The following is a 24,592-nucleotide window of genomic DNA, read 5'->3' on the forward strand; positions in this document are numbered from 1 at the left end:
AGCGTACAAAAATCGACATAATAAAACCTGTATATTTATTATGTTTGCTTTGTATGCCGTTTATCCTGTCACTTTAATCCTTTGATGTGTGCATCACATGAATATTTAAAATCTAGCCATTTCATATAAACATACCCAGTTACGAAAAAAAAAACATTTTTCGTGTAATTTAACAAAAACCATTTTGACACTGAACTACTAGAACAATTGTTTTAAAAATCATATTTAAAAAAAGCAACTGCATTTAATATGTTTTTTATACAAAGTACCTCAGTCTGTCTGAAACACATCATACTGAAATTAATCAACTTGTAATTTTAAGAAACACAACTTGGTATTTTCTCAAACAATGACAGTTTTATTAAAAAGATGAGTGACATATACAGTTCTAAAATAATTTACATGGCATGCCTTACTATCCATCCACTATGAACGTTCAGTCACCATACTCATCAGACTCTTATTTTTTTTTCAAGTGTTTTTGTCAGTTAAGTCTACACCTGCAAATACAAAGCACAGATCTTTTCTAAAGAAAAGTCAAATCCTACAATGTCTACAAACAGCTCGTCATCGGTTTAAAGTGAATCCCTAACCGAGTCCATAAGTAATGCTGAACATCAACTCAGTGAAGAATGTGTTTGAATGTGTAGAAGCCATGAACACATTTAAATATAATAGATTTAACACTGATGGGATTGGTAGACTGCACAGCTGAACACAAACACACCTCGACTTAACACTTACACTAGTCTACCAACTACATTAAACTGGGCACTTGCTCATTCACATCTTTATTTATTTATTTTTTTCCATCCAAAGCAAACTTCAAATTAGGATGCCTGTTCTCATCGCCAACCCCCACAACCTGGGCTACACTCTTTACAGATTTAACACACAAAAAAAAAAGTTTGGGAAAACTCCACAATATACAGTATGTATAGATATGTTCCTTCTTTCAGGAAATAATCTCATAAATAAAAAAAAAAAGTAAATGCACAAACCAGCAATCTTAGATATTGAACTAAAAGAACGGTATCAAAACATGGTTGAAAGCAACAAAAAACATTATTTTCTCCTACAAAATATTGCACAGCTAACACAAAAAGGGTTTTGTCATGACATGCTTGTTTTTTTTTTTTGTTTTTTTTGTGTGTGTGTTTTTTAATAATAGGGTTTGAAATATCTTCATTTGGTCCATCTTTCTACAACCGATGACCAACATGCATCTTTGAGATCAGGAAAGATCACACTTATTAAAAGTAACAAAATCATCAATTCAATGGTCAAAATAGAGTTGGTTCTTCCCCTTTGGACTGCATCTGTCGTAAAATTGTGAGTAGATATTTTGGCACGAATTAAGAGTTTAGTCCTGCAGCACCTTCACCGTTTTATTAGGCCTAAACGCTTCTGGTGATTTTAGCTGATGTTGTACTTAAACAGAAATTAATGCATATATGTCCTTTGCACTTTATCTCCGCCCACGATCCTTGCTAACACTTAAAACAGCTTTACCCGTCTCTCAGTTTGCACAGTCAGCTTATGAAGTGGAGCTTCATTCTTCAATGTAGTCTTATTAAACTGAGTGACGACGAATGATTTAGCTTAACAGTAATTTTACGGTGTTACAGCTTCCCTCCACACCTGAAATTAAACACAGTGAAGCCGAGGTGTAAACTTGTCAGAGCCGCCGAAGTCTCTTTACCACATTTACACCTCCGATTTATTTACATGCCTTCTGAGAAGAATATGAAATGGCATAGGTGAAATATACAAAAATATTTCCTGTACCATGCTTACATGTTTTAGTGTGGTCCTAAAGAGCAAGGACTGCCCCCAAATACGTACTCACTTCACAGAAGTGACAGCAGGTGACATTATCACTTCATGCCAGAGGTTAAGTTGTTCAATTGAGGCCTTGGCGACGTCTTTGGCGCCAGTGTCACCGTATGTAGATATCCAATCACAGGATATGTCAGCCAAAGCTATTCTGTAAACCGCTCCCACCTGAATTCTCCGAGTGTACAGCAATATTTAAATTCAGCCTCCCCAAATAAAGTCGGTAAGAAAAACTGGGATGAAAAAGTATGAGGGTTGTACATCTTCAACAATAACAATATTTTCTTAAAAAATCCGTATCTGGAAAGATAAACAACATGTACATATAAATTATTAAGTGTAGCAGGGTGACAGTTTTCATCCTTCAAACGCAGATTTGATAAAGACCGATATTTCCTTCCAGAAACAGTGAAAAGTCGTAACTTTTAGTAGTGCTCCTAAATGATGCATATATCAGCCTTAAATCCAGTCGAAACTGACTGAGATAGAAACAACAGGAATGGTATAGAACAAAAACCTCCACTAAGTAACCTCATTTAATAAACTATAAGCAAAAGCAGTTTAATAAAGTAGTAACTGTTTCACTAAAGTTTTGTACAGCAATGGATTTCAGTGCCCAGTAGTACCTGTGCGCTCTGGAAAAAGTAATTTAACCTCCAGAGTGTGGTTTTCAAGTATTACTGCTGCTTGTTTTTATTTTTTATTTTCTTTAACTGCACCTTGACAATCTGTCTCTCTAAGAAAGCCTCTTCTACCCAAAGCAGCATTTATTTGCATGATGATAACCCAAGCTCAGCTCTTTGGCCCTACGTGCTTGGAGGGCGCCACCGAATTCAGAACGGAGCAGATCTAATGGCGTTCAAAAAAAAAAAAAAAAAACGCAGTCAACAATGCTTATTGCACCATGTCTAGTGGCAGCATTGCGTAGTGCAGTGTGATTGCATTTCCATCTATTGACCACAGTTGATTTCAGTCTTTTTTTTTTCTCTCCAAAATCCACTGAGTTTATTATAGTGTATGAATCTCCAAAGCAAACAACTGTGCTCCTTCAGCAGGCTGCATTTAAAATCATGGGATGAGTCGGGGTGTGCTGGGAGGGGACGTCTCATTTGAGGCGTTGGGTGACGTTGGCCAAAGCCACTGCGAAAGCCTGAACCGCAGAGAAGGGGTACTGGAAGTCCAGGATGTAGGCATTGCCATCAATCCTACCAAACTGCATCACCTAGGACGTTAAAGCACACATTAAGATTTGCACAGACACAAGGAAATAGGAATGCAATATTCTCCAAAAATACTGGATTAACAAAAACAACGGGGTTAACCATATATTGCGCATGTAAATTCAGCCAAATTTCAAAACTATGTTTCTGGGACGAGTTCAGAAGAAAAGGTAACTATACAAAAATGGATGGTACAAAAAGAACCAACCGCCCAAGAGTGGCCTCAGACAGTAGTAGATATTTACAAAATGGAAAACATGACAGTCACAGTCAATTTAAAGACAGACCTATTTTCCAAACACTGGGATAAATGGGAAAAATTTGGTGGAAATAATTTAGAATGCTTATGGAAAATGAATAGCAATAAAGCACATACAAAGGATGCCACTTCATTCTAGTTTGTAATTTAATACCAATAATAATTGACTCAATGTATTGTAATATTGATTTATAGTTTCTGGTGTGCTTCATTTATGTTTTTTACAAACAAAAAACAGATTGCTTTCTTTACTATTTAAGCCATATTTATAACTCTGCACGTATTTAATTTACCATAAGAAATGTAAATGTCTGAAAATCTGAAATCTGAAAAAAAAAAAAAAAAAAAAAAAAAAAAAAACAAAGATCTGCACAGAGAGAACATATCGTCTGAGGTTCTGAAATAAATATTGAACCAAACTCACCTGCCGGCCCTCCAGTTCGATTTGAAAGTTCTTGGCCGACTCTTGCGTGACTCGGCCTCCGAAGTCCAGCTGGTAGACCTGTGTGGCTTCATTCCACAGAGGCTGCTTGTTGGCCATCACGTACACAAACCCTTGGCTGCCCAGTCCTCTGTCTTCCTTCTCATTGGCTTTCCGGCACTTTATTTCATCAAGCTCGCTAGCAGCCCTCAGGTTCCTTTTACTCTTCCAGCCCTTTTTCCCGCTCTGGCACTGATTAAGGAGCTCATCGCCGCTGATGAAAAGCTCCGGCTCGCTTTCTGAACTGTCCTGGAACTCACTGTTGGTTGTGGCCTTACTCAGCTTCTTCGCCTTCATTTGCTGCTCCTTCTGCCCCTTCAGCTTCTTCTTGTCTCTTCCTCCCAGTCGAGGGCTGGAGATCAGCGAGTTGAAATCCCCCAGAGCCCTGCCCTCCTTCTTCGACTTGCTGCCTTCGGCTAACTGAGACACGTTAGCCTCTTCTGCCCGGCCGTCCATCCGCTTGCGGTTCTTCTTGCTGAACTTCTCGGACCGCTGTGGTACAGGGCTCTCAGTCAAAGACAACACCTCCTGGTAAACGTCCCCTGGCTCTGCCATTGTCTCCTGTAACGCCCCGTGGCTCTGTGGGTCTGCTGCTGGTGGTGGAGGCTGTGGAGGAGGTGGAGGAGGAGGTGAGAGAACATTTTTGTCTGCTGATATGTGGGAGGCTTTGGGTGGTAGTGGCACTGCAGGACTGGGCATAGGCGGACAAGGGTTGTACGTTCCCCACGGTGTGTGAAGGGCGATGGGAGGGATGGGGATTCCAGCACAGGAACTTCCTCCGGGATACAAGGGAGGAAGGGGACAGCAGGCGAGGTTTGCTATGTTTGGAGAGTAACCCGGCGACAAGACAAGGGTCGCGTCCTGCTGTGAGAGGGCCACGGGTGCCACAACTTCCTTAGGGGAGGCGCAGGGGCGCGGCGACCCTGGGATGGGTTGGAGCTGAGCTCCGGCATAGGCTGCTGCTGGGGGGTACTGCAGAGAGATTTGGTAGCCTGTAGCTGCAGCTGCTGCTGCTGCAGCCTGGAATGATGCAGCGCCAGGGCTGGTGGGAGACTTTGGAGAAAGAACAAAAGGCAGTCTGGTAACATCCAAGTGCTGAGTCGGGCTGAGAATGAGGGGCGGAGGCTTGTGCGCTCCAGGGGGGGCATTTGCTGTCCTCTCTTGAGGTATCCACACCTCCTCTGTGCCAGTCGGGTCCCACTGGTAGGGAGGTGGGCGTTTGATGACAAGCCCTGATGCATCATTTCCTGCAATTACCAAATGCCTCAGCGACTGGTTGAGTGTTTCATCCTCAGTAAAAGCTGAGTTAACATACTCAGCCCGGTCTCTGTTCCCTCCTGCTCCCGCTGCACTCCCGGACCCCTCCAGTGAGCTCATCAGGCTGTATGAGGACTGGGAGGCCAGAGCAGCGGCGCTGCTGGAGTGAACTATCACTGTGCTGTGTGGAGCGCCGTTCCCTGGAGGGAAATCTTGCCTGATAATCGTTCCCCCTGCTATCCCATTAGCGCTCCCTGGAGCACTACCGCCAACACTTGATCCACTGCTGCACTGGCTGCACGTGTATAAGGCTGTTGGCACCCTCTGCTGGAAGGAGGGCGCTAGTGGACTGTTTTTAGCCTTCGGAGGAAGCGGTCGTGGCGGTTCCAGCATCTGGGAGACTTTAAGCGCGGCCTCTCGGCTGTTCCTCCTGAGGGTGGCGTGGATCAAGCTGCTGTCGAGTCGCTGGTTCGGATTCCTCCCGGCGGCTCCGCTCTGATTGGCCGAATCGGGGTAAGGGGGTGGGTCTCCGCTTGGTATGGAGTAGCGGGGTGCGGTGAGTCTGTTGAGTGTAGCAGAGGTGTAGGGCAGCTGGATTTTCTTGTCAGCTGCAGACGACGATGAAGAGGAAGTGACCCTGAGCGTGGCAGAGTTGCCAGGTCCCTGGAGCGTGTACACATTCTGGTTGCAGACGAGGCGTGTTCGAGGGCGACACACTTCTTCCACGTTCCCGCTGCTGTCAAACGTCGTTATCCTCTCGTAGCCCAGAGGCGTGGGGTACTGTATTTGCTGCTGACCTGGAGGATAAAGTTTGAAGTCACCCTTCTTCACGCAGAGCTCGCTAGGGGGAGGAGTTCCACTAGCGCCCCCTTCTGTTCCAGACGAGGAGCTGGAAGCTGCGTTGGACGCCGACGGTGAAGCAGCAGCAGCTGCAGCAGCAGCAACCGCCGTGGCCACGGTCCCGGGGTAAGGAGGCGGCGGGTTCATTTTGCTGAGCTCCAAAGGAGCGCTGAACACCACTGTATCGGCGTCAGCTAGCTGTGGCGTTGACCGAGTGGTTTTGATCTTCAGCAGGTGTTCGTGCTCCCCGCCTGCCGTTCTGTCAACAACTAACTCAGCCGGCTGGTGGGGGATTTGTATTTGCAGGGCCCCCGGCTGCAGCTGGTGCAGGGCCGTTCCCGAAGGTTGCCCCGGTGACAGGGACGGGGCAGGGATCTGGATCTGAAGCTGCTGCTGAAGATGGTGCTGCTGAGACTGCAGCTGGTGATGCATCTGCTGCTGTTGCTGTAACTGCATTTGTTGATGCTGCTGCATCTGTATGTGTTGCTGAAGCTGCTGCTGCAGCTGCTGTTGAATGTGCTGCTGCTGCTGCTGCTGCAGCTGCTGTTGAATGTGCTGCTGCTGCTGCTGCTGCAGCTGCTGTTGAATGTGCTGCTGCTGCTGCTGTAGATGATGCTGCTGCTGGAGTATTTGCTGCTGCTGCTGTTGTTGGTGGTGCTGGATTTGTTGATGTTGTAGAAGCTGCTGCTGCTGCTGACTCTGTTGTTGTTGTTGTTGTTGTTGCGATGGATGATGGGTCGGCGGTGGTCCAACCATTAGCCGACCTACGTCCAGCCCCCCAAAAATGACCTGACCCGGACTGGAATACCTGGTGGGCACGGTGTACTGAGCCGACAATATGGCGTCCTGGCTTTGGTCCGAACTGCTAGCCGATGCTCCGGAAGGAGCTGCTGTCGTATTACTAAGGACATCAAGCTGAACGTTCTGATTGGCTAGCAGAGACTGGACCAGGCCGATGCTTTGGGCAGGGGACATGGCCTGGGCAGGGCTGTGGATGGGGGCGATGGGGATGTTTACAGTACAGGGGGGGTTGTCGTCAGTGCTTCCAGCAGGGCCCGAGACAGGAAGGTCGTCCTCGTCCTCACTGAAGACATTGGGGCTGAAAACGGGCAGGTTGATGTATTCCATGGAGATTTTGCGCACCTCAGGCAGGTAGATGGTCATTTGTCTGGGCTGCAGATGGAGGAGGCTGGTCTTATAGATAACTAAGAAAGAAACAAAAAGAGTGAAATGAGAAAAGAAAGAACGCTGATAATACCAGTTCATTGAGAGGCTGTGGATGAGTTACCTGCACCGAGATTGGTAGGTAAAAATGCGGCCAGTCCCACTATCTTAAACTTTGTTCCCCAAATATTGGATGTGACCTGAGCGAGGTAATTTTGCTGTAAAACATAAAAAAAAAAAATTATGAAAAGAAACCAAATATGGTGACATGAACCAAAACGAGCTCCCTTAGTGAGCCCTGCAACATTTACACGATCTTCTAGTTACCTGATTGATGTCCTCCAGAGGGAATTCTCTCCGTGAGAGACTCGGTGAACCAATCGAGGGTTTTCTTATGGGTAACCGTGGCGACCTAGAGATTTCTTGTGTTGCTCGGGACAGCTTGGGTGATTTTCTGGGGTCAATATTTATCCTGTTGGTAAAGGGACAAACTAAGTCTCTACAGAGAAGGTAGCAAATAAAAAAAGAAGGTTTAGGCATGCAAGAAAAACAAAAAACAGAGACATTCCACTAAAATGTTTTCATCACGTAATTAATAATTTCACTTGAGCTTTTACAAATTTATTACATTACAGCCATAAACTTCAATGTATTTTACTGGGATTTTAAAATCTTATCCCAAGCTTCAAAAACCAAAATGATCAATAGGTTGGACAAAATTTCAAGTTGTGGAGTGGAAAACTAAAAACATTTGACTAAAAAATTGTGTGCACAGAAATTCAAATAATCTTTCAGAAAATAGAAAGAAAAAGAATTAAAGTAAGGACATTCTATTTTTCCCCCCTACTTAAGATTTACTAAATACTAAAAAAAATATTTTTCTATTCTACTGCAGACTTTTTGAGGCTTTATAAGACAACTCTGACAAAATGTGAGAAAAAGAATCTAACCACCTCTTTGTAGGTTTTGGTCTGATGAATATTATTTTGCAAAACCATTCACGTGAAGTCTCTTATTGAGTTACCTGGGAAGTTTAGGAGATTTGCTTCCTCTGGATATCTTTGGAGATTTCTTGCCAACCCAGTCGTCGTTGAGCTCAATATCACTGGAGTCTGAGCAGTTACAGCTGTCTATCATGGCTGATATCAGACTGTTGCTGTATATCTCATCTGACGAAACAAAAGATGAGAAGTCACAGTTTATTAAATGTGCAGCTCTCAAAACACAAATAAAAAGTTCAATCAATGAGTATGTTGATGCTGCTTCTGGCAGTAAAGAGAACATTAAACATAAAATTGTTGTTGGTTAAAAAGTCATGGAGAGTTTTTTTTTTTCAACCATAAAAAGCTTTTTAAAATTTAAAAAAATAAAACATTTACTAATATTCTACTCAAACGATTTTTATTTTTATTATTTTCTTCAATGTTTCTCCATTTAAAAAAAATCTTTTTTATGAATATGAGTCCAATATTTAATAATAAATTTAATAATAAATCACTTTATTATTAAATTTGTAAAACTTCTAGAGGATGCTAGAAATCTTTCTGTTCTTTACGTATTTCCTATGAGTTCTTTAAAGTTACTGAACCAAGAAGAAATGCAGGCCCACCTGTTTTTCCATCCGTTTTGGGGTCCATAATGACAAACTCGGGGCGCAGCTTACTTATCCGTCGACCCTTCAGGATGGGCACCAGACCACCCAAGTACTCCAGGTACAGCGTGTAGCACGGCCCGCCCACCTCCGGGTTATCCTCCGTGCGCTTCATGGTGCAGTGCAGTCGCTCGTTCCCGGATGTCGGGTAGCTCACAAAGTCCCGCATGTTGTTGGGATCTGGGATGGGCGGCTGGAAACACAAAGTTCGTCATGCAACAATTGTTACCACACTTGGTTTTGTTGAGTTCATCACTATTAGACTATCGGTTACATTTAGTTTCAGCCTTTTACTACTCTCCCACTGAGCTAATTGGATCCTCCGCCGCGTGTTACCTTGATGGTGGGGGCGAAAGCAGCAGTGACGTATGTACAGAGCCGGGAAGGCATGGTGAGCTTGGCGACATCTTTCTCCTCCTTCACGGCTGTGGCGATGACCTGCTGGCAGAGAAGCTGTAGCGCAGCAACCCGGTGATCCACTCGAACTGCATAGAGCGCCGGGCCTGACGCCAAGAACAGACGCGAGTCTCTGTGACCCCAACAGAGCGTAGTGATGGGGCGCTGCAGTGTGAAGGAGAAGAAGGGGACAAAGTTCAGCCTCCTTCCAGCTAACTCCGTTTATTGGTCTAGTTGTAGCTCAGGCACATTTGAACAAAACATGGCAATAATTTAATTTTACCCATTTCAAATGGATAATGGTTTGGGAAAAGCTGAGTCAGCAGTGTCAGATTGATGAGTTCCAGCAATGAAAGCATTAAACCACCATTTTCTGCACTGTATTCTCATTGCAAACATACAGAGAAAGTAAAGACATTTTCTTCTTAAAAAAAAAAAGAAAAAAAAAAGAAGCAGAAATACAAAAAAGTAAAAAAGAAAGTCTGGCTGCTCTCCACTTATAACCAGGGCAGTACTTTTTTTTTTTTAGGTACTTGTTATTAGACGTTCATGGCAAGCTCTAAACTAAATTCAGCATCATAGTGTTTGGGTTTGAAGTTTGGAAAATTTCACAATACTGAGTCTAACCCTAATCCTAACCCTTCTCAAAATTGTGTTTATGTTAGAATAAGGTAGAATCAGTAATATTACAGACAGATTTTCTTAGAATTTAACTTTGCTACCAGCAAACTTAGCTTTACCTCTGCTTATTCAGGCAAAAATGACACTGAATTCCACAGGATGCTGTAGCCTCTCTCTGTTGCATACAGGAAGCTAGAAACAGTGGTAGTGGTAAGCCAGTTATCGATTTGAAAACGAAAATATACTAGTGCAATAGTCTGCATGTAAACATTGGTGCCAAAAACTATAAAGTGAAGTCAGAGTGAGAGGTGGGGTCAGAGGTTTACATCCTGTTATAAATCTCCGTATTCCTAGACAAAGACCAGCCAATAGGAATATCTATACAAATACTGTCACTATAATGACTTGTGTGGTGAGAAGGTGGCTGTACCAAGTGGTTTTTCATGTCAAGTGAAAAAGAGTGCTTATTTATCTGCTGCACTTCAGATGTTCAATATAGTAAAAGTTTCCATCAAATAAAATACCAAGATATTTATGAAAATCCACAAATCCAATATTGTAAATGTATGTAAATACTATGGAGGTTTTCTTTTTGTGTGTCTTTCCAGTGTTTAGTCACGGTCGGCTGCATTATGTCAACCTGCAAACCCCAGGGCTATTGTGTATTTACAACACTTAAGAACCAAAGAGATGTTTCTGGCCCATGTTATTAATGTAATCTAGAGGAAGCTTTGAGCCTAATACACAGCTCTGAGGGACACCTTTGCTGACATTCACTTAACAGAAAGGAATGCCTTGTGTCCACTGAGTGGGTTGGTATGCTATTTTATGGTCCTGGTTTTACGATAGAAACAGACCAATGCTGTAGCGCTCAGTGGAAATGAGGCAAAAGACCACCAAGTTAAAAACTGCTTCTGACCAGAAAGATGAAGGAAAATAAGATTGAAGACATCTCAACTCGGCTTCTGATCTGGTATTTTTATCTTTTTATTATTATCTTTTTATTCATTTATTATTCTATTATTCTATTCATTAAAGTTACTTTGCGACTAAAGTGATTATCAAAGACCAAGGGGTGGAATGATCTGGTATTTTGTATTTTTATCTTTTTATTATCTTTTATGTTCTTTGATAATCATTCATTTATTATTCTATTATTCATTCTTTGATAAAACTGCTCAGGGTATTGTTCTTTATAATTTGATCTTTCTTTGTTTGATAAAACGTATTCTGCTCAGGGTTATTGTGCAAATTGATCATGCTGCAAGCTCATGCGGATCACATGAACAGGGCGTGCTTAGCTCTGGATGACTTGGGTTGGGCTCTGATTGGTCCGCTGGTTCACGCTCTCAGCCCATGATTGGCTCATGGTCAGAGAGCGGCTACCTCTGATTGGATGGCTCGACTGCAAGGATGGAAATGGCCATTCCCCCTTTGCACGCAGGCATCCCTTTGTTTAAGAGATAAAATACGAAAAAGCCCGCGGTTTGAGTCAGAGTCTGCTGTGGATCGCGTTCGAATGCCCAGCTACGTTGATGCTGCTGCTTGTCTCTAGGCCGAAGGCTCTCCGGTTTTCACGAGGTAAGCGCTGACAACTTGAATGAATCGAGCATCACGAGTTTAGTCATAGAGTGTTTTGTACTGTATTCTGTGGGGAATAAATCGAGCATATTTGTTCTAGCAGTAACAGTGTTTGATGCATGTTATTTTGCTGTAATCTGTGGGGAAATAAATCGAGCACATTTAATTCTAGCAGAAACAGCGTTTGGTTTCGTTATTGCCGCCGATCTCCTTCGACCCTGATTTAAAATTCCATAAAACAGCTTCCATGTCTCAGCTCCAAGTCCTCACCTGTGCTGGTGTGTCTAGTGTGTAGATGTGATCCCCTCTAACATTGTAGAACTTGACAATGGCGTTCTTGGTGGGTGGAGAACATGGAGCGTCGGAGGACAGGAGGACTGTTCTCTCCATCCCTGCCACTGCCAAAAGGTCGCCCTGAGAGCACCACTGGACTACAACATCTGTAGCACAGGGGGAACGAAAATAAGCATTCGATCTTTTAACATGACCTTAAATCGTTAAGACATTGAAGTGTGTGACAACAAGAGATGGTAAGATAGGGAAGCAGTAATCTAACTCCTGGGAGACCCACACACCTTTCAAACCGCTTCGGATCAGTGTGGGTGAGAGGTCATCGTAACTATTCATCAGGCTGATGTCTCCAGAGGTGAAGCTGACTGTCAGCAGTGGTTTCTGACTGTGCACTGAGAGGACATAAAGGACAACAATGGTCTGTTAGGAAAGAGGCGAGACATTTTTTAAAGCATGCTTATGGTGCTTAATACTGCAAGAACTGCTGATGTTATGGAGAAAAAAGACAAAAATCACTCAACTAGACAGAAAATGCACCTTTAAATGAAATTTAGCTCAGTATTAATGGCTTATTGAAATACTGTATGACAAAGACTTTTGCAAAGAAAAGATTGATGAGGAACGGTGTCTCGGTCCGGTTGTCAACTTGAGAGATAATTTCTATGTGAGCCAATCAATTTCTACTGAACGGTTTAATTAGTGAGTTAGAGCACAGCCAGCCTTTCTGATGAGGTAAGCACTTCTCAGCTTAACCACTTGGCCTGTGGTGAAGGGAGGAGAAGAACAAATAGCAAAGTGGGAGGAAGACAGGCCAAGAACAAAACAACATTGGAAACTGGGAGTAATTAGGGTGAAGATAAAAGGAGACAACAAAACGGGCACCAATTAAAATAAACTTATTTCTTGCTGTAATACTTCATGAAAGCTTATAAAGAGTGATTTTTTTCTTATTTTTATCTGTAAGTGAATATTTGTCTTATTTCTCTGACTTCAGTAAACAGCATAAGCTAAAAAGAAAATGCTAAAGTCTGACTGCCGGTTTTAACCCAAAGTTAAAACAATGAGACAAAGGGAATTTTGGTGTCCAGTTTTTAGGAGGTGACTTTAATTATGCATTCAATATGGCTGTCAAATAAAATATTTAATCGCATGAGTGAAGTTTAGTTATTCCATGATCAAGCACAGATGTTTCCCAATACTTCTTATGCACCTTAACAGAATATTTTCAAAAGCATTACGGTATAATTTCTCATGTCTTTTTTAATTCTGCATTTTTCATCTTTTTCATTTGTTCAAAGAAATTAACTGTTGTTTCAGAAGTCAAAAATTGCATGTAAAATTATGCTTTCTTAGGTTTTTCTTTGTCTATGACAGTGAAATAATTCCAGGGGTGCATCCCGTTTCTCTCCCTCAAACAAGTTAGGGTTGAAGATGAGCAGCTTCAGTACAGTCATGGTTCAGTTTGCTGTCCAGGTAAAAGTTTGAGAAGAATACCTTTGGGTGGAGTGTAATCATCGGAGTCCGTGTCACTCTCACTACTGTCCTCCACCAGGAAGCTGGGGTAGTTCCATGACATGCCAACAATGCCATCGGACTCATGGAGGAGAATATGGGCCAACATACGCCCGTGGCAGTCCATGACTATGACCTGTCCATCTGCTGTGCCGAACAACACCTGAGGAGAGAACGACCACAACTACTTTTAAGAAAATTAAAGAAAAAAAAGGAAGGAGTAAGAGGAGAGAGAGGGGACAGACCTAAATGAAACCTGAAAGAAACCAAGTAAAAGATAACTTTTATATGCTGCACAGAAACAAAGTTACAGGACAAACACAAAGTTGATTAAAGTCAGCCAACACAAACATGTTTGAAAAGAACCAAATTTGCTGCCATTTAAAAATAATTTCTCATCTGTCTGGATACCAAAAGCAAAAACGCAGTCTGGCAAATAAAAGTCAAAATTTCAACATCTATCCACTGGGATGGCATAGTGCAGAGTTGTAATATTAAATCTTTCGAGTTTCAGTCTTCTGTTGGTGCCCTAAAGCTCAAGTACACTTAGGTAATGCAACAGGATGATGGCCTTAATATCACCTCTGACTAACAGATGAAACATCTGGAATGGCCTAGTGAAAGACTACAAATTTGATTGAGAGGCAATTGCATAACCTTAAACAGGCCATTTATAATTATAAACCTCATATGTGGCTTAATGAACAGTTTTTTGTAAAGAAAAGTGGACCAAAATCCCTTCACAGTGATGTTAAAACTCATTCAATCTCCACGGAAGCAAATTCCCTTTCAAGTGTGAAAAACAGATTTTTCATCATTTCTAAAATTCAGTATCAAAGGCACTAGAAAAAAGGTGATCAATGGATTTTCAAAAGGGCAATTAAAAGATAAACAAGTCCCACAAGGTTAAAAGGAATAAGAAGGATCAGATTAAAAAAAATAAATAAAAAAATCAGCTTGAACAGATCGAGACAGAAAATGTAGTTGACTCGTCTGTTAGGCGTGTGACTTACCTGCTGGTCATCAGGAGTCCAGATTCCACAGGTAATCTGACTTTCCAAGTTTATCTCAGAAGACCAGTGTCTCTGTCCGCTGACAGAGCCCACCAGGACAAAGCCGTCACGGTACGAGATGAGAGCCTGCGTTCCATCATGCGACCAGGTGAAGTCACTCACCTACAGGGATCATTATGTAGTAATATAAATTGTAAAATGTTGCTAGGAGTTCTATTGAAAAAAAGGCAAAAAAAAAAAAGAGCAATAAACTCTGAGTTTGTAGAGAGTTTCTCTGTTACAGCTGTTTTGTTAGAAAGCGATGCCAGTTTCTGTGTTTAATATGCTACCAAATATTCATCTTTTGATTGATTGATTTTTTTTATTTTTATGGTGTATTATCAGACCTACTTGGAGTGCTCAATCCAAGCTCATCTCAAAAGTTGTTTTGCAATTTTAGCAACTGCGATTTATTTTTAGCCTTTTTACACATCTGTTATACTGACACAGGCAGAGGGCACTTCAGAAACCTTCTCATCTCCTGTTAATTTATCTGTTCCTCTACACATCGGTCACGATCCTAACCTGAGCTCCACGGTCGTTGACGAGCTCCACGGACCAGCGGCCCTCGTACTGAATCCATACAAAAATCCCTCCGTCTGTGTCACATGTGGCCAGTTTCTGGAAAGGCTCATTCCACCGCACCAATACCACCTATAAAACAAAGAAAAGCAGCTCAAGTTAAAACAGACGACAGAGTTGTTTTGATATGGAAATGATTTTCCTTTGTGACAGAGCTTTGTGTAGATAAATGAACAACAAAGCTGCTATGATCAAAACACTGACAGATGAAAAATGTGCTCCAAATAAGCATCAGTTGAAGCCTAAAAAAAGCTAAAAAGTCATATTGATTTTCAAACCATTTAATGATCTAAATTTAGCTTCATGTTAGACGGAAATAGAAAAAGTAGGTTAACCTCATTTGGAGAAAGTCACGAAGGAGCTGCTAACATCCTACATATTGCAGACAATATGACTTCATACATTTCTGACCATATTCTGCTTAGAAACAAAGTAATGCTGTAGCACATAAAGTCCGGCATCAGCAACTCAAACGTGAACGGGTTTGTGGTTTCCCTCTGAGTGATTGCACATGTGTTGTCATAGCCCTCAGGTGTGAGAAGCAGAGGAGGAAGGCATTAAACGCAGCACAGTCCAAACTGTTAACGACCAGCTTCTCTGACGTCGTCATCGGTCCGACTACATTGCTCTGTGCTCTCCCGGTCTTCTCTCTGGTCTTGTGCACGGTGACTCAGCCGATTCCCAAGGCAGTAATCCTAAGAAAAGAGCAGCTCTGCTTTCACCGAGCAGAGCACGTGGGCTTTGCACGCTCAAATACACAACACAGGCCAAGGTTTTAGTTCGGCTTAGGCACTCAGATAAGTGTCACTCCGACAGATCAGTCAATGAAAGTTGGAAAAAGAAAAAAAAGAAAATAAATCAATACAGAGTCTATCCTTAAACTGGGAATCAAGATGCCAAAAAGAGTAACTAAAAATGTAAACAGGAATACCCCTTTGGGAAACCAAAGCATATTTCATAAGATCAATTTATGACAATTTTATTATTTTCTGCGATAATCATCTAATGAGAGTAATAAGGAAACTGCGCGTGAAAATTTGCCTTTTACTCATTTTAAGATGACAAAAAAAATCGAAGTTATACATTTCTGAATACCAAGAATGGTTCATTAAAATAATTTATATTGTGATTTAAAGGTTATAACTAAACACATTTAGGCTATAATGAAACTTTGAGTTTTGTGAATTCCTCTAGTAAAAACAAATAGCAGCTAAAAAAAAATAAAAAATCAATCAAGTGCTATTTTTTATTATTGGGCGCGATGAATATGATGGTACTGGGAAGCTATAGTGTAGGTTCTGGATCAATTACGGTTTTTACATTAATACCAATCAATCAAGTCATAGAATTACCAAGGAAGTGGACATTTTAGTTGGCGTACAAATTCAGACTGAACCTTCATATTACACATGTATCATAGTCGGAATGTTCTACCATCTTTCTCATATTCATGAGTATAATAAGCGAGAGTGAGAAAAATAAATAAATAACTGAACCCAATTTTCACACATTTCATACATCACGTGTACTTGCACTTCCACAGAGGCGACAATAAACTGTGAATTGATGTAAATTTAGCTCGGAGTGGAGATTAGTGTAAGATGGTGAGGGGATCCCACCTGAGCACCTCGCTGTGACGCAACGATCAGGGAGATCAGACGTCACATGGCGACAGGCATGAGAAAGCACTCGACACCAAAGAGACGGAGAGAATACAGTCACGTGCAAACACACAACCTCCTGCAGATGCATGACGAAGACTTGTTATTAAGCACGATTGTGTGTTTTATGGTCGAACAGAGAGGAATTGTTTTCAACAGGCGATGTAACACAACATGCAGCAAAGTGAGCACCAGCCCTTCAACCATTAAGAAACCCAAGAAACTAAAAACGATTGGAGCTCTTAAGACAGTTGCCAACATCTCCGCTGATCATTTTCACTGTGGTCCTACTGTTTAAGCTACAAAAATAAAAAGATGAGTTCAAGACAGTTTCTTTTTATTCTACGACTTCAAAATTCAGTTTTATCAAATAACATTCCCAATAAAAACAAATACATTTCTAAGAAGTAAATACAAATATTGCCCGCTGATATTTCACTTTTGAAAGTCACAGCTAAATGTGAATGTCCGCTTCCCCTCCTCGGTTGTTGCCCTTCCGACCCTGCTTTGACAAGATTTTAAGTCAGACACAAAACTCAATTAAAGAAAAGCACTGCGCTGTGCTGATTCAAAGGCAAGGAAGTCTGAATGAGCAAAGCCGCGTGGAATGATTTGCGATGCCACAGAGCGGTAACAGGACGGGACTTTCAGGGAGGGGAGGTACAACCTGAGATGTTTATGAGTCTGCCTTGTATGTAATAAAACCCGATTTAATAGCGAGTTGCATAGCTGCTTCTGTGGGTATATATTAGCAGTGCGGAGGCCACGCCATCTCTGTTGGCAACTCTGGAGGAAGAGCAGAGAACCTGGGGTTGCAGCTGAGCCCCAGGAGTTATGCAACATGTTCTCTCCCAGGATGGATTACCACAGCACAGACATCTGAACTAAGCACATTTGGCGAGACCATTTTAATGCAGTTAAGGGGTCAAGAAGGATTCAAGCCTGTACAGGATGTCTAGAGTCAAGTGGTCTGAGAGGTCGGAGAGGGCAGTGTGTGTGAAATGACACGAGTTGGTGAAGAATTAGAAAATTTGCAAAGTAATTGGATAAACTACATGTTGGCTGCATTGATAAAAATCTAAAATATATACCTTTACATACATAGGATATTTCAGTTCCAGTGTTAAGTGTTCTTTACAAAATGTACGTTTATTTGTCTTCGAGAGGGACGAACTTGCATTATCGATATATTTCTTGACATTGGTCACAAAACAACACTGTCATTAATCCTGGTGGTGTACAACAAATGTTTAATCCCTCTTTCCTGTCAATTTACAAGAAGCGTACATTGTGGATTCACCTCTGCAAAATGTACCGATTCATTCTTAAGAAATTATTAGAAGCAAGTATTTTAATCCGCACTGGGTTGCTTTGTGAAAGAAAACAACATTTATGATCTCAATTAAAACTTCAGCATTCGGAGAAGAATGGAAAGAAATCTAAACCCAAACAGTTGCACTAATAATGTGCGATCAAACTAAAGTCACAACGTGGATTAATATCTAGGCCACCCGAGGCAAAGCTGCACAGCGAGACAAATCAAAAACAGTACAGTGGTAAACATTACTTTATGCCCTGAGGTCACAGGTCTCTGTTGGATTATCTTAGGGACCTAAGATACTTATCTCTCTTTGTCAGAGAGAAAACTCTGGATCGGACCTTCAGGGACTCCTGCCTCTGGGTAAGAAGCCACCAAGAAGTCTCTTGTGAATGGTTTCAAAATGGCTTCTTAATCTTAGAACATCTGAGAGCTTCTTGTTTGCTCTTCTCTGCATTCTGACTGGAGCTAAATGATGGATAAGACACCCTTTATACAGAGAGGAGGTAGCGCATTCAGACTCCTGAAAACAGAAATAAAATCTTGAAAATCAATCCTTTAACACGTCAGGCAGCTTCTGTAAAAGGTTGGTGTTTTGCGATTATACTTCGTCCAACTTTTTTTATTTTTTTATTTTACACCAAGCAGACAATGAAGAGATTGCTGATTTTTTATCAAAATGCAAGAAATATCAGCATAAATACCTTTCTAAATCTCTGCAAGAGCGATAGTCTTTCACCAAAATAAATGCAGCTGTCTGACTGAAAAAAGCCTAAGTGTGAAACTTACACCCATGAGAAAAAGATAGTTTTTAATTCCCTTTATCTACTGGCTTTAAATCATAACTAAAGGTCACATTATGAGGCTTTCGTCTTAATGTTTCTGGGACGAGAAAAGATGAACAGGAATTTTTCTCCGAGTCAATTTAAAAATCTAACCAATTTGTCTCGGTGGAGTTTATCGTCAGGTATATGAAATAAAATGCAGACAAACAAGCATTTAATTAATTGCAAGTCGGTTGCAATTAAACGCCTCTTCTGACGAATACTATGATCGTTTTATGCACCATTGTGAACACATCGGTCAAATTTAGCATAAACAAATGAAAAAGAAAAAAAAATGACTTAAATTTGCTCTCCGACACACTAATTACAGAAAAACAACAGAAGGGACATTTCAACCGAAGTGAATAAGTGTTTGGACCGAGTCCAAGTGGGCAGAGCTAAATGACATTTTCGCTCTGGCTCAGTCCCTCCGTGTTGGGATCCATCCACTCTCCCCTCAGCTGCCTTATGGAATGCTGACACAGCACCATGCTCCATCTGACCAGCAGCTCCACCCACAGAACGCAAAGCTGCAACCTGTGTGCGGTCTCATCGGTGCCAGCTCCGTTGTATGCTGACGGCAACTATCACTCTCCTCCCCCCCCACCACCACCACACACAGCAGCTATTAGACTCAGGATTTAGTCATTTCATGTTTCTGATGGAGCGCTGCGGCCTCATTTGCGCTGGTAGTGGGAAGCTTTTCGAGAGCTTAACCACGCTGAGACTCGAGAGCAACAACAGAGACTGGAGCGCTGCAATGTTGTGACTGGGAGCAGCAGGGAGATCTGATGTAAGACTGTCAAAGCATGAGTCAGGGAGAAGTCTTGCCTCTAACCACAACCCAAAAAAATAAATACATCTATTAAATGATTCCACCCCCACAAACTCCCACTGGTTGTGCCTTTATAAAATCTAGTGCTCCAATTAAACTAAACAAAGGTAGATACTTCTGTGTTGGAAAACAGAATGACATCATCCACCTTAGAAGGAAAGGAATCAACAGGACACTTTATCTTTTGTTTTTTTAAAGATTTATAAAGTATAAATAAAAGCTCCAAATATATTCTTTATGTTTTTGTCAAATGGAAGAAGTGTACATTTGGTGATCTCATGTTGAATTCTCACTCCGACTTCAGAGAAAAACTGAATGCAACACATAGTAAGAAGGCTGAACACAGCTTACAGGAAAAAAATTAAAAAGTTCCTATTTTATCCTTTTGTGCTTTAAACCTCCATCTGTCATGAAACATGTTGGATTAGAAAATGTTTACAGGCAGTGGAGAAAACCTCAACCCTACATGGGCTCGATTTACCAAGTGGAAAATACAGAGAGCGACCGATGTGACAATAAGCAGTGATAACTGTGCTAAACGTTCTAACTGGTGACATTTAACGTAACTTAAGATGCCAACTCAGTAATAATAGAAAATGTAACAGAATCCGCATGCATCAGCAGGTCAGAGCTTCAAATACAAAAAAAAAAAAACTTAAAATTGAGAACTGCAATATTTCTACCCCATTAATTCAACAGCAAGATAGAAAGCTGTGCACTACCTGAAATCTATAATGAGGTATATAATAGAAGAATCGGGATATATGTAACCAATATGAAATATGTCTCTTTAAATCCCAGCTGGCAATCAGTAAAGCTTTTTCCTGACATATAAAAAATAGGATTTTTTTTTTTTTTTAAGTTTTGCTTGGCATCTAAACTGAGCCTAGTTCAAGAAACTTGGGTCCAGTTTAAAACCAAGGAGCCAATGGATCTAGAGTAAAAGAAAATACAAATGATATAAAATGGGCTTTGTTTATTTTTAAATGACTGTGCAGTACATGTCAGTAAGCGCAAAAACAAAAATGATCACTCTGTTTGACAAAAACCCAAATTGTAATATGGTAAACCGAAAATAAAAGTCATAATTTGAATATAAATCAATGTGAAACACCTTTCATGCTCCAGAAAAGCTGATTTTTATCTTTGGAAGGTTGGAAGAAGACACAATGTCAAAAAAAGAAAGAAAATTAACCTTTTTTCCCCCACACAATTTTAATTTTTCCATACATATGCAGACTTGATAAAGCAAAAAAAAAAAATTCTGAAAACTTCAATAGCTGCAGTTCCACTAACTCGGATATTATACCCAAAATTGCTCAGCTGGACTGTGATTTTAACATAAACAAATTAGATAGATATTAAATCAGCAGTTTATAGTCAAAAAATAAATAAATAAAAAATCATTCCTCCTCAATTACCTCACTGTTGTGTCCTCTGAGGTTGAAGTTGACTCTCTGCGGTGTGGCCCGGTCCCGTCTGCAGTGGCTGGACGTGAACGTGACCCCGACGACCCCCCGGCTGTTCCCGGTAGCGAGCCAGCCCTCCTCGTAGTACCGCTTCCTGCACACCGGCTTCTCCTTCTCGCTCTTGGGCACTCGGCCCTTCCAGGACAGACACAGGATGTTGGAGTCGCTACAGAGCACCGGGCCATGCTCCACGGAAGCAAACATCCCTGCGGCTCTCAGAATCCCCTCAATAAAAAAAATGTTTAAAAAAACGACTACACAGAGAGAGGGGAGAGGTTCTTCGTCCGGGTTTGGGTGGTGTTACGACTGCCTCTCTTCCTGTGAGGTTAATGGTTTTGTATAGGATCTGCGTGAGCAACTACGGTGCATAGTACTTATGCTTTCCTTTGGCTATCTGCGACAGTGAGTAAAGGTGATCAATCAAAACTTCCCCGAAACTAAGAAACAGGATCAGAAAACTGTGGACGTTAGCATTGCTGAATTAACTGTGTCACTTAGCCAAGTGGGTTGCAAAAAAAAAAAATCAAAAAAATCAAAAGGCACTCAAGTCATTGTGATGTTTTTGAACAGCCTGGCTGATGCAGTTTCAAGGACAAGGCAACAAAAGCCAGCGATGTGAAAATAAAAAAGAAGAAATACTTAGACATTTAATGTAGCAAAAGCCACGCCTCTCATGTCAGCAGCAGAGCAAAAAGAGACATCAAAAACGAGCTGCATCTTCCACACCCAAAAACAAGCATGTTCAACCAGGCGGCGCCTCCAGTTGGTCCGAGTGACGTTTTTCTTCAAACGGGTCTGGTTTCGACGTTCATGGTCCTCCTCGTTTGTCCCCGAGTGCGCGTGCGAGAGGAGGAGAAGGGTCTCCTCCTCTATCAGCTGTCAGCCCGCAGGGGAGCAGCTTCTCCCGGGAACCTCATCACGTCAGCCTGTCTGCTTCTTTAAGCTGCCTCGGGGACTCTGGAGAGGGCTGCTGGGCGACACAGAGCAACAAATGTCATCACGCAGAAATGATCAGATGAAACAAAAACAAAACCCAGCCCACGTAAAAAGGCGGTGAAATCCCTCACCTGCCGCCCATAGCCACCGACTGAAATATTCATGTGCCCACCGAAAATAGTTCAAGCACTCTGCTGCTCAGCGGAAGCATGTTTAATTAGAGACTTATCTATTTTAGAAAAACAATTCATCATTTAAGCTTCTGTTTTATTTCAATATAATGCTATAATAAGGTTTCCTCTTGCAGGAAGACTTCTAATAGAAGTAGTCCATTTTATTTAACGGCCATTTTATTGTAGGAACCCTCCAGCATCCTCAACTCTTCTGGTAGCAGGTTTAAAAGTGAAAAAGAAAAAAAAGCCAGAACTAAAACATACAGCAAGGCCTCCATTTTCTATTCTTGTCCATCCTGAAAACTATGCACTAGTATGAACATTTGGGCTAAAGTAGTATTGCTATCCAATATTAATCCTGCTGTTATGGCCAATAACCAATATTCTGCATATTTTCCTACATACCACCACCTACACTGCTTCTCTGCTTCAGTTTAACACTCCCACAGTCCTACGGTGCATCACTTTCACTTTGACATGACCAAACAAATACCACATGGCCAACCCTCCCTCTTCTCCTCCTGAAACACAAACAAAAACAAGACAGAAATAAACGTAGGTTGTTCGTATCAACCTGGTTTTACTTACTGGACCGATACGATAAATAAAAAAAGTTGATTTTTTTTTTTTTTTCAGGCTGATGCCAATTTATCGTTAAGGTTTGATGTCGCAATTGCTGGGTTTTCTTTTCTTCTGAAGCTTACACCACAAAAAATAGTTTTAAAAATGTGTGCAATAGATTGATTTGTTTTTCTTATTATTATGGAATTACAAGATTATCCTAATTTATGCATCTTTTTGTTGATGCTCTATACGCCAAAATTTTAGGAGTCGTTGTCAGCTTGATGCAATTGATGAATTGGAAAGCGTGCCTTTGACATGCTGATCACAAATAAAGAGCCAATCGATGGAAAACTGGTGTACCTCTGATAATTGTAATTTTATTGTATTGATCCGTTTCTTAATTGTGTCTTTTATTTTGTTTAATTTTATTTCACAATTTTTACTTTCAATCTTCATCAGATTTTTCAGTATTTTGCCTATTGAACAGAGGGAAAACAGTCTTGATTTTTTTTTTGACTGACTGGTGTAGCCAAAAAAAGGGGAGAGTTGTTTTTATTTTTCTAAAGCAGCTTGAGCTGCATGAAGTTGCAAAAAGGATTCAACACAAATAAGGCTTGATTGACTTACTTGATTGATTAACTTGCATTAAAGCAGTCTGGGTAAAAAACACAGGGACAAAAACTGGGTCTTAACATTTGAAGACGTTTTTTGTCGCTCACTGACAATAAAACGACACCCTCCTAGTTGACTGAAATCGAAATACATGTAAAATCAATTCAATACACGAGAGTTCGTTATAACAACAGTTTTACATTAACAAATTGCAGTGTAATAATATTAATAGATGCTGGTCAAACTGTTTCTTGCACAATAGAAAAAGACACAATGACACGCAATAATACATTTAATTAAACTAACTTTTTTTTGTTTATTAGATGATTCAAAAACAGCCTTTAACTGCCTGCTAACAACAGCTAGCCAACAGTTGGATGTTGGATGTTGGGGGTCGAGCTGCTGGCTCCAAAAACCAAAACATCTCAGCAGATTATCAAGAATACAGCTACCAAAGTATGGAGTGTCGGAGGGTAACAAAAGAAAACAACCAGTGAACGCTGGGCTGGCTAGCCGAACAGCTAGCCGAAGCCGAACCCGAAGCCCCATTTTCAGCGGAGACTTTAACCGTCCATCCGCCGTTGGCACTGTCGCTAACACGGCTACGGCTAACAGAACCGTTTACTCTAGTGTTTATTCAATATTTAAAGACAGCTTTGGAACACAACGGCAGATAATTGGTGTAGTGAACAAAGAGTGAGAATAAACCCAGCCCCGCCGTGAACAAAGCCACAGAAGCACCAGTGGGCGAGGGGAGCTTACCTTGGCTCGGTGTGTTGCTGTTGCTGCTGCTCCTGCTGCTGCCGCCGCTTCCTCCGCCTGCAGCCTCAGAGCTACTGTACACTGGCAGGGCCCCGACAGCTGGGACACGTGACGGACACGTGACCCAAGCCGACTGAATTATTTATACCAACAACGGTAGCGGTTTAACTTTGATCTTTCGCCGCGTGTGGATAAAAATACAAGCTCTTTATTGTCAGAGGAGACACGCTTCATTTGTTGTCACTGCTTCGCTGACTATTCCAGAAACAGCGTCCGCAGCCTGCCTGACTGATATGGAAAACAGGCAATGAACTGGAAGAAGAGGGTCAAACTAAATAAAACTGATACAAATAATTTGCATCGTTTACTAATTACTATTACCACCTCATGCTACAACTATTATTCGAATTATCATGAATACAAACAGATGGATACACAATCAGCTCAATGAACTTCTTCAATAAAGATCTTACACATTTTGGGGAAAAAAATAATGACATATTAATAATTAATAATTACATATACGTTGTAAATGAACCACAACTGTAAATAAAATAAACTGATTGTGGACGTTTCTAAAAGCAAGCAAGAAAGCGTATTGTTCAGTAGTTGAAGTTAATTATCATTTTCTATTTGTTATTTAGGCAAGCAGACATTGTATCTGTGTCTTCTATTTTAGTTCTTAATTATTCATA

At 41.3% G+C, this 24,592-nt stretch overlaps 1 protein-coding gene across 4 annotated transcripts; it reads right to left on the minus strand.

Annotated features, from left to right (window-relative positions):
• Positions 1-337: 337 nt before the first annotated feature.
• Positions 338-24,061, minus strand: tulp4a (TUB like protein 4a). 4 transcript variants are annotated; one of them, XM_014990821.2, is made up of 15 exons: positions 23,898-24,061; positions 22,375-22,480; positions 20,803-21,817; positions 14,687-14,815; positions 14,123-14,284; positions 13,092-13,272; positions 11,882-11,989; positions 11,577-11,746; positions 9,045-9,269; positions 8,667-8,901; positions 8,082-8,226; positions 7,385-7,529; positions 7,182-7,275; positions 3,740-7,098; positions 338-3,058 (listed from the first exon to the last, which is right to left on the minus strand). In XM_014990821.2, the coding sequence occupies exons 3-15, from the start codon at positions 21,052-21,054 to the stop codon at positions 2,942-2,944; spliced, it is 5,322 nt and encodes a 1,773-aa protein (XP_014846307.2). In that variant the 5' UTR covers positions 21,055-21,817; positions 22,375-22,480; positions 23,898-24,061; the 3' UTR covers positions 338-2,941. The 4 variants fall into 4 exon arrangements, with proteins under 4 accessions (XP_014846307.2, XP_087857928.1, XP_014846304.2 ...); XM_088001802.1 differs by having other exon boundaries at positions 20,803-21,820; positions 22,365-22,480; XM_014990818.2 differs by lacking the exon at positions 22,375-22,480 and having other exon boundaries at positions 23,898-24,059.
• Positions 24,062-24,592: the final 531 nt, after the last annotated feature.

The sequence above is a fragment of the Poecilia mexicana genome, unplaced genomic scaffold, assembly GCF_051168715.1.
Source record: "Poecilia mexicana isolate PSO_F unplaced genomic scaffold, ASM5116871v1 scaffold_21, whole genome shotgun sequence".
Taxonomy (NCBI): domain Eukaryota; kingdom Metazoa; phylum Chordata; class Actinopteri; order Cyprinodontiformes; family Poeciliidae; genus Poecilia; species Poecilia mexicana.

What these genes read in the sequence shown, in the direction of transcription:
- tulp4a (XM_014990821.2), bottom strand. Translation starts at nt 21,054, where the DNA reads ATGTTTGCTTCCGTGGAGCATGGCCCGGTGCTCTGTAGCGACTCCAAC. An exon ending in GGACTCCTGATGACCAGCAG is followed by an intron (nt 13,273 to 14,122) that starts GTAAGTCACACG and finishes TTCTCTCCTCAG; the next exon opens with GTGTTGTTCGGCACAGCAGA. An exon ending in TCGAACTGGAGGGCCGGCAG is followed by an intron (nt 3,059 to 3,739) that starts GTGAGTTTGGTT and finishes TTAACGTCCTAG; the next exon opens with GTGATGCAGTTTGGTAGGAT.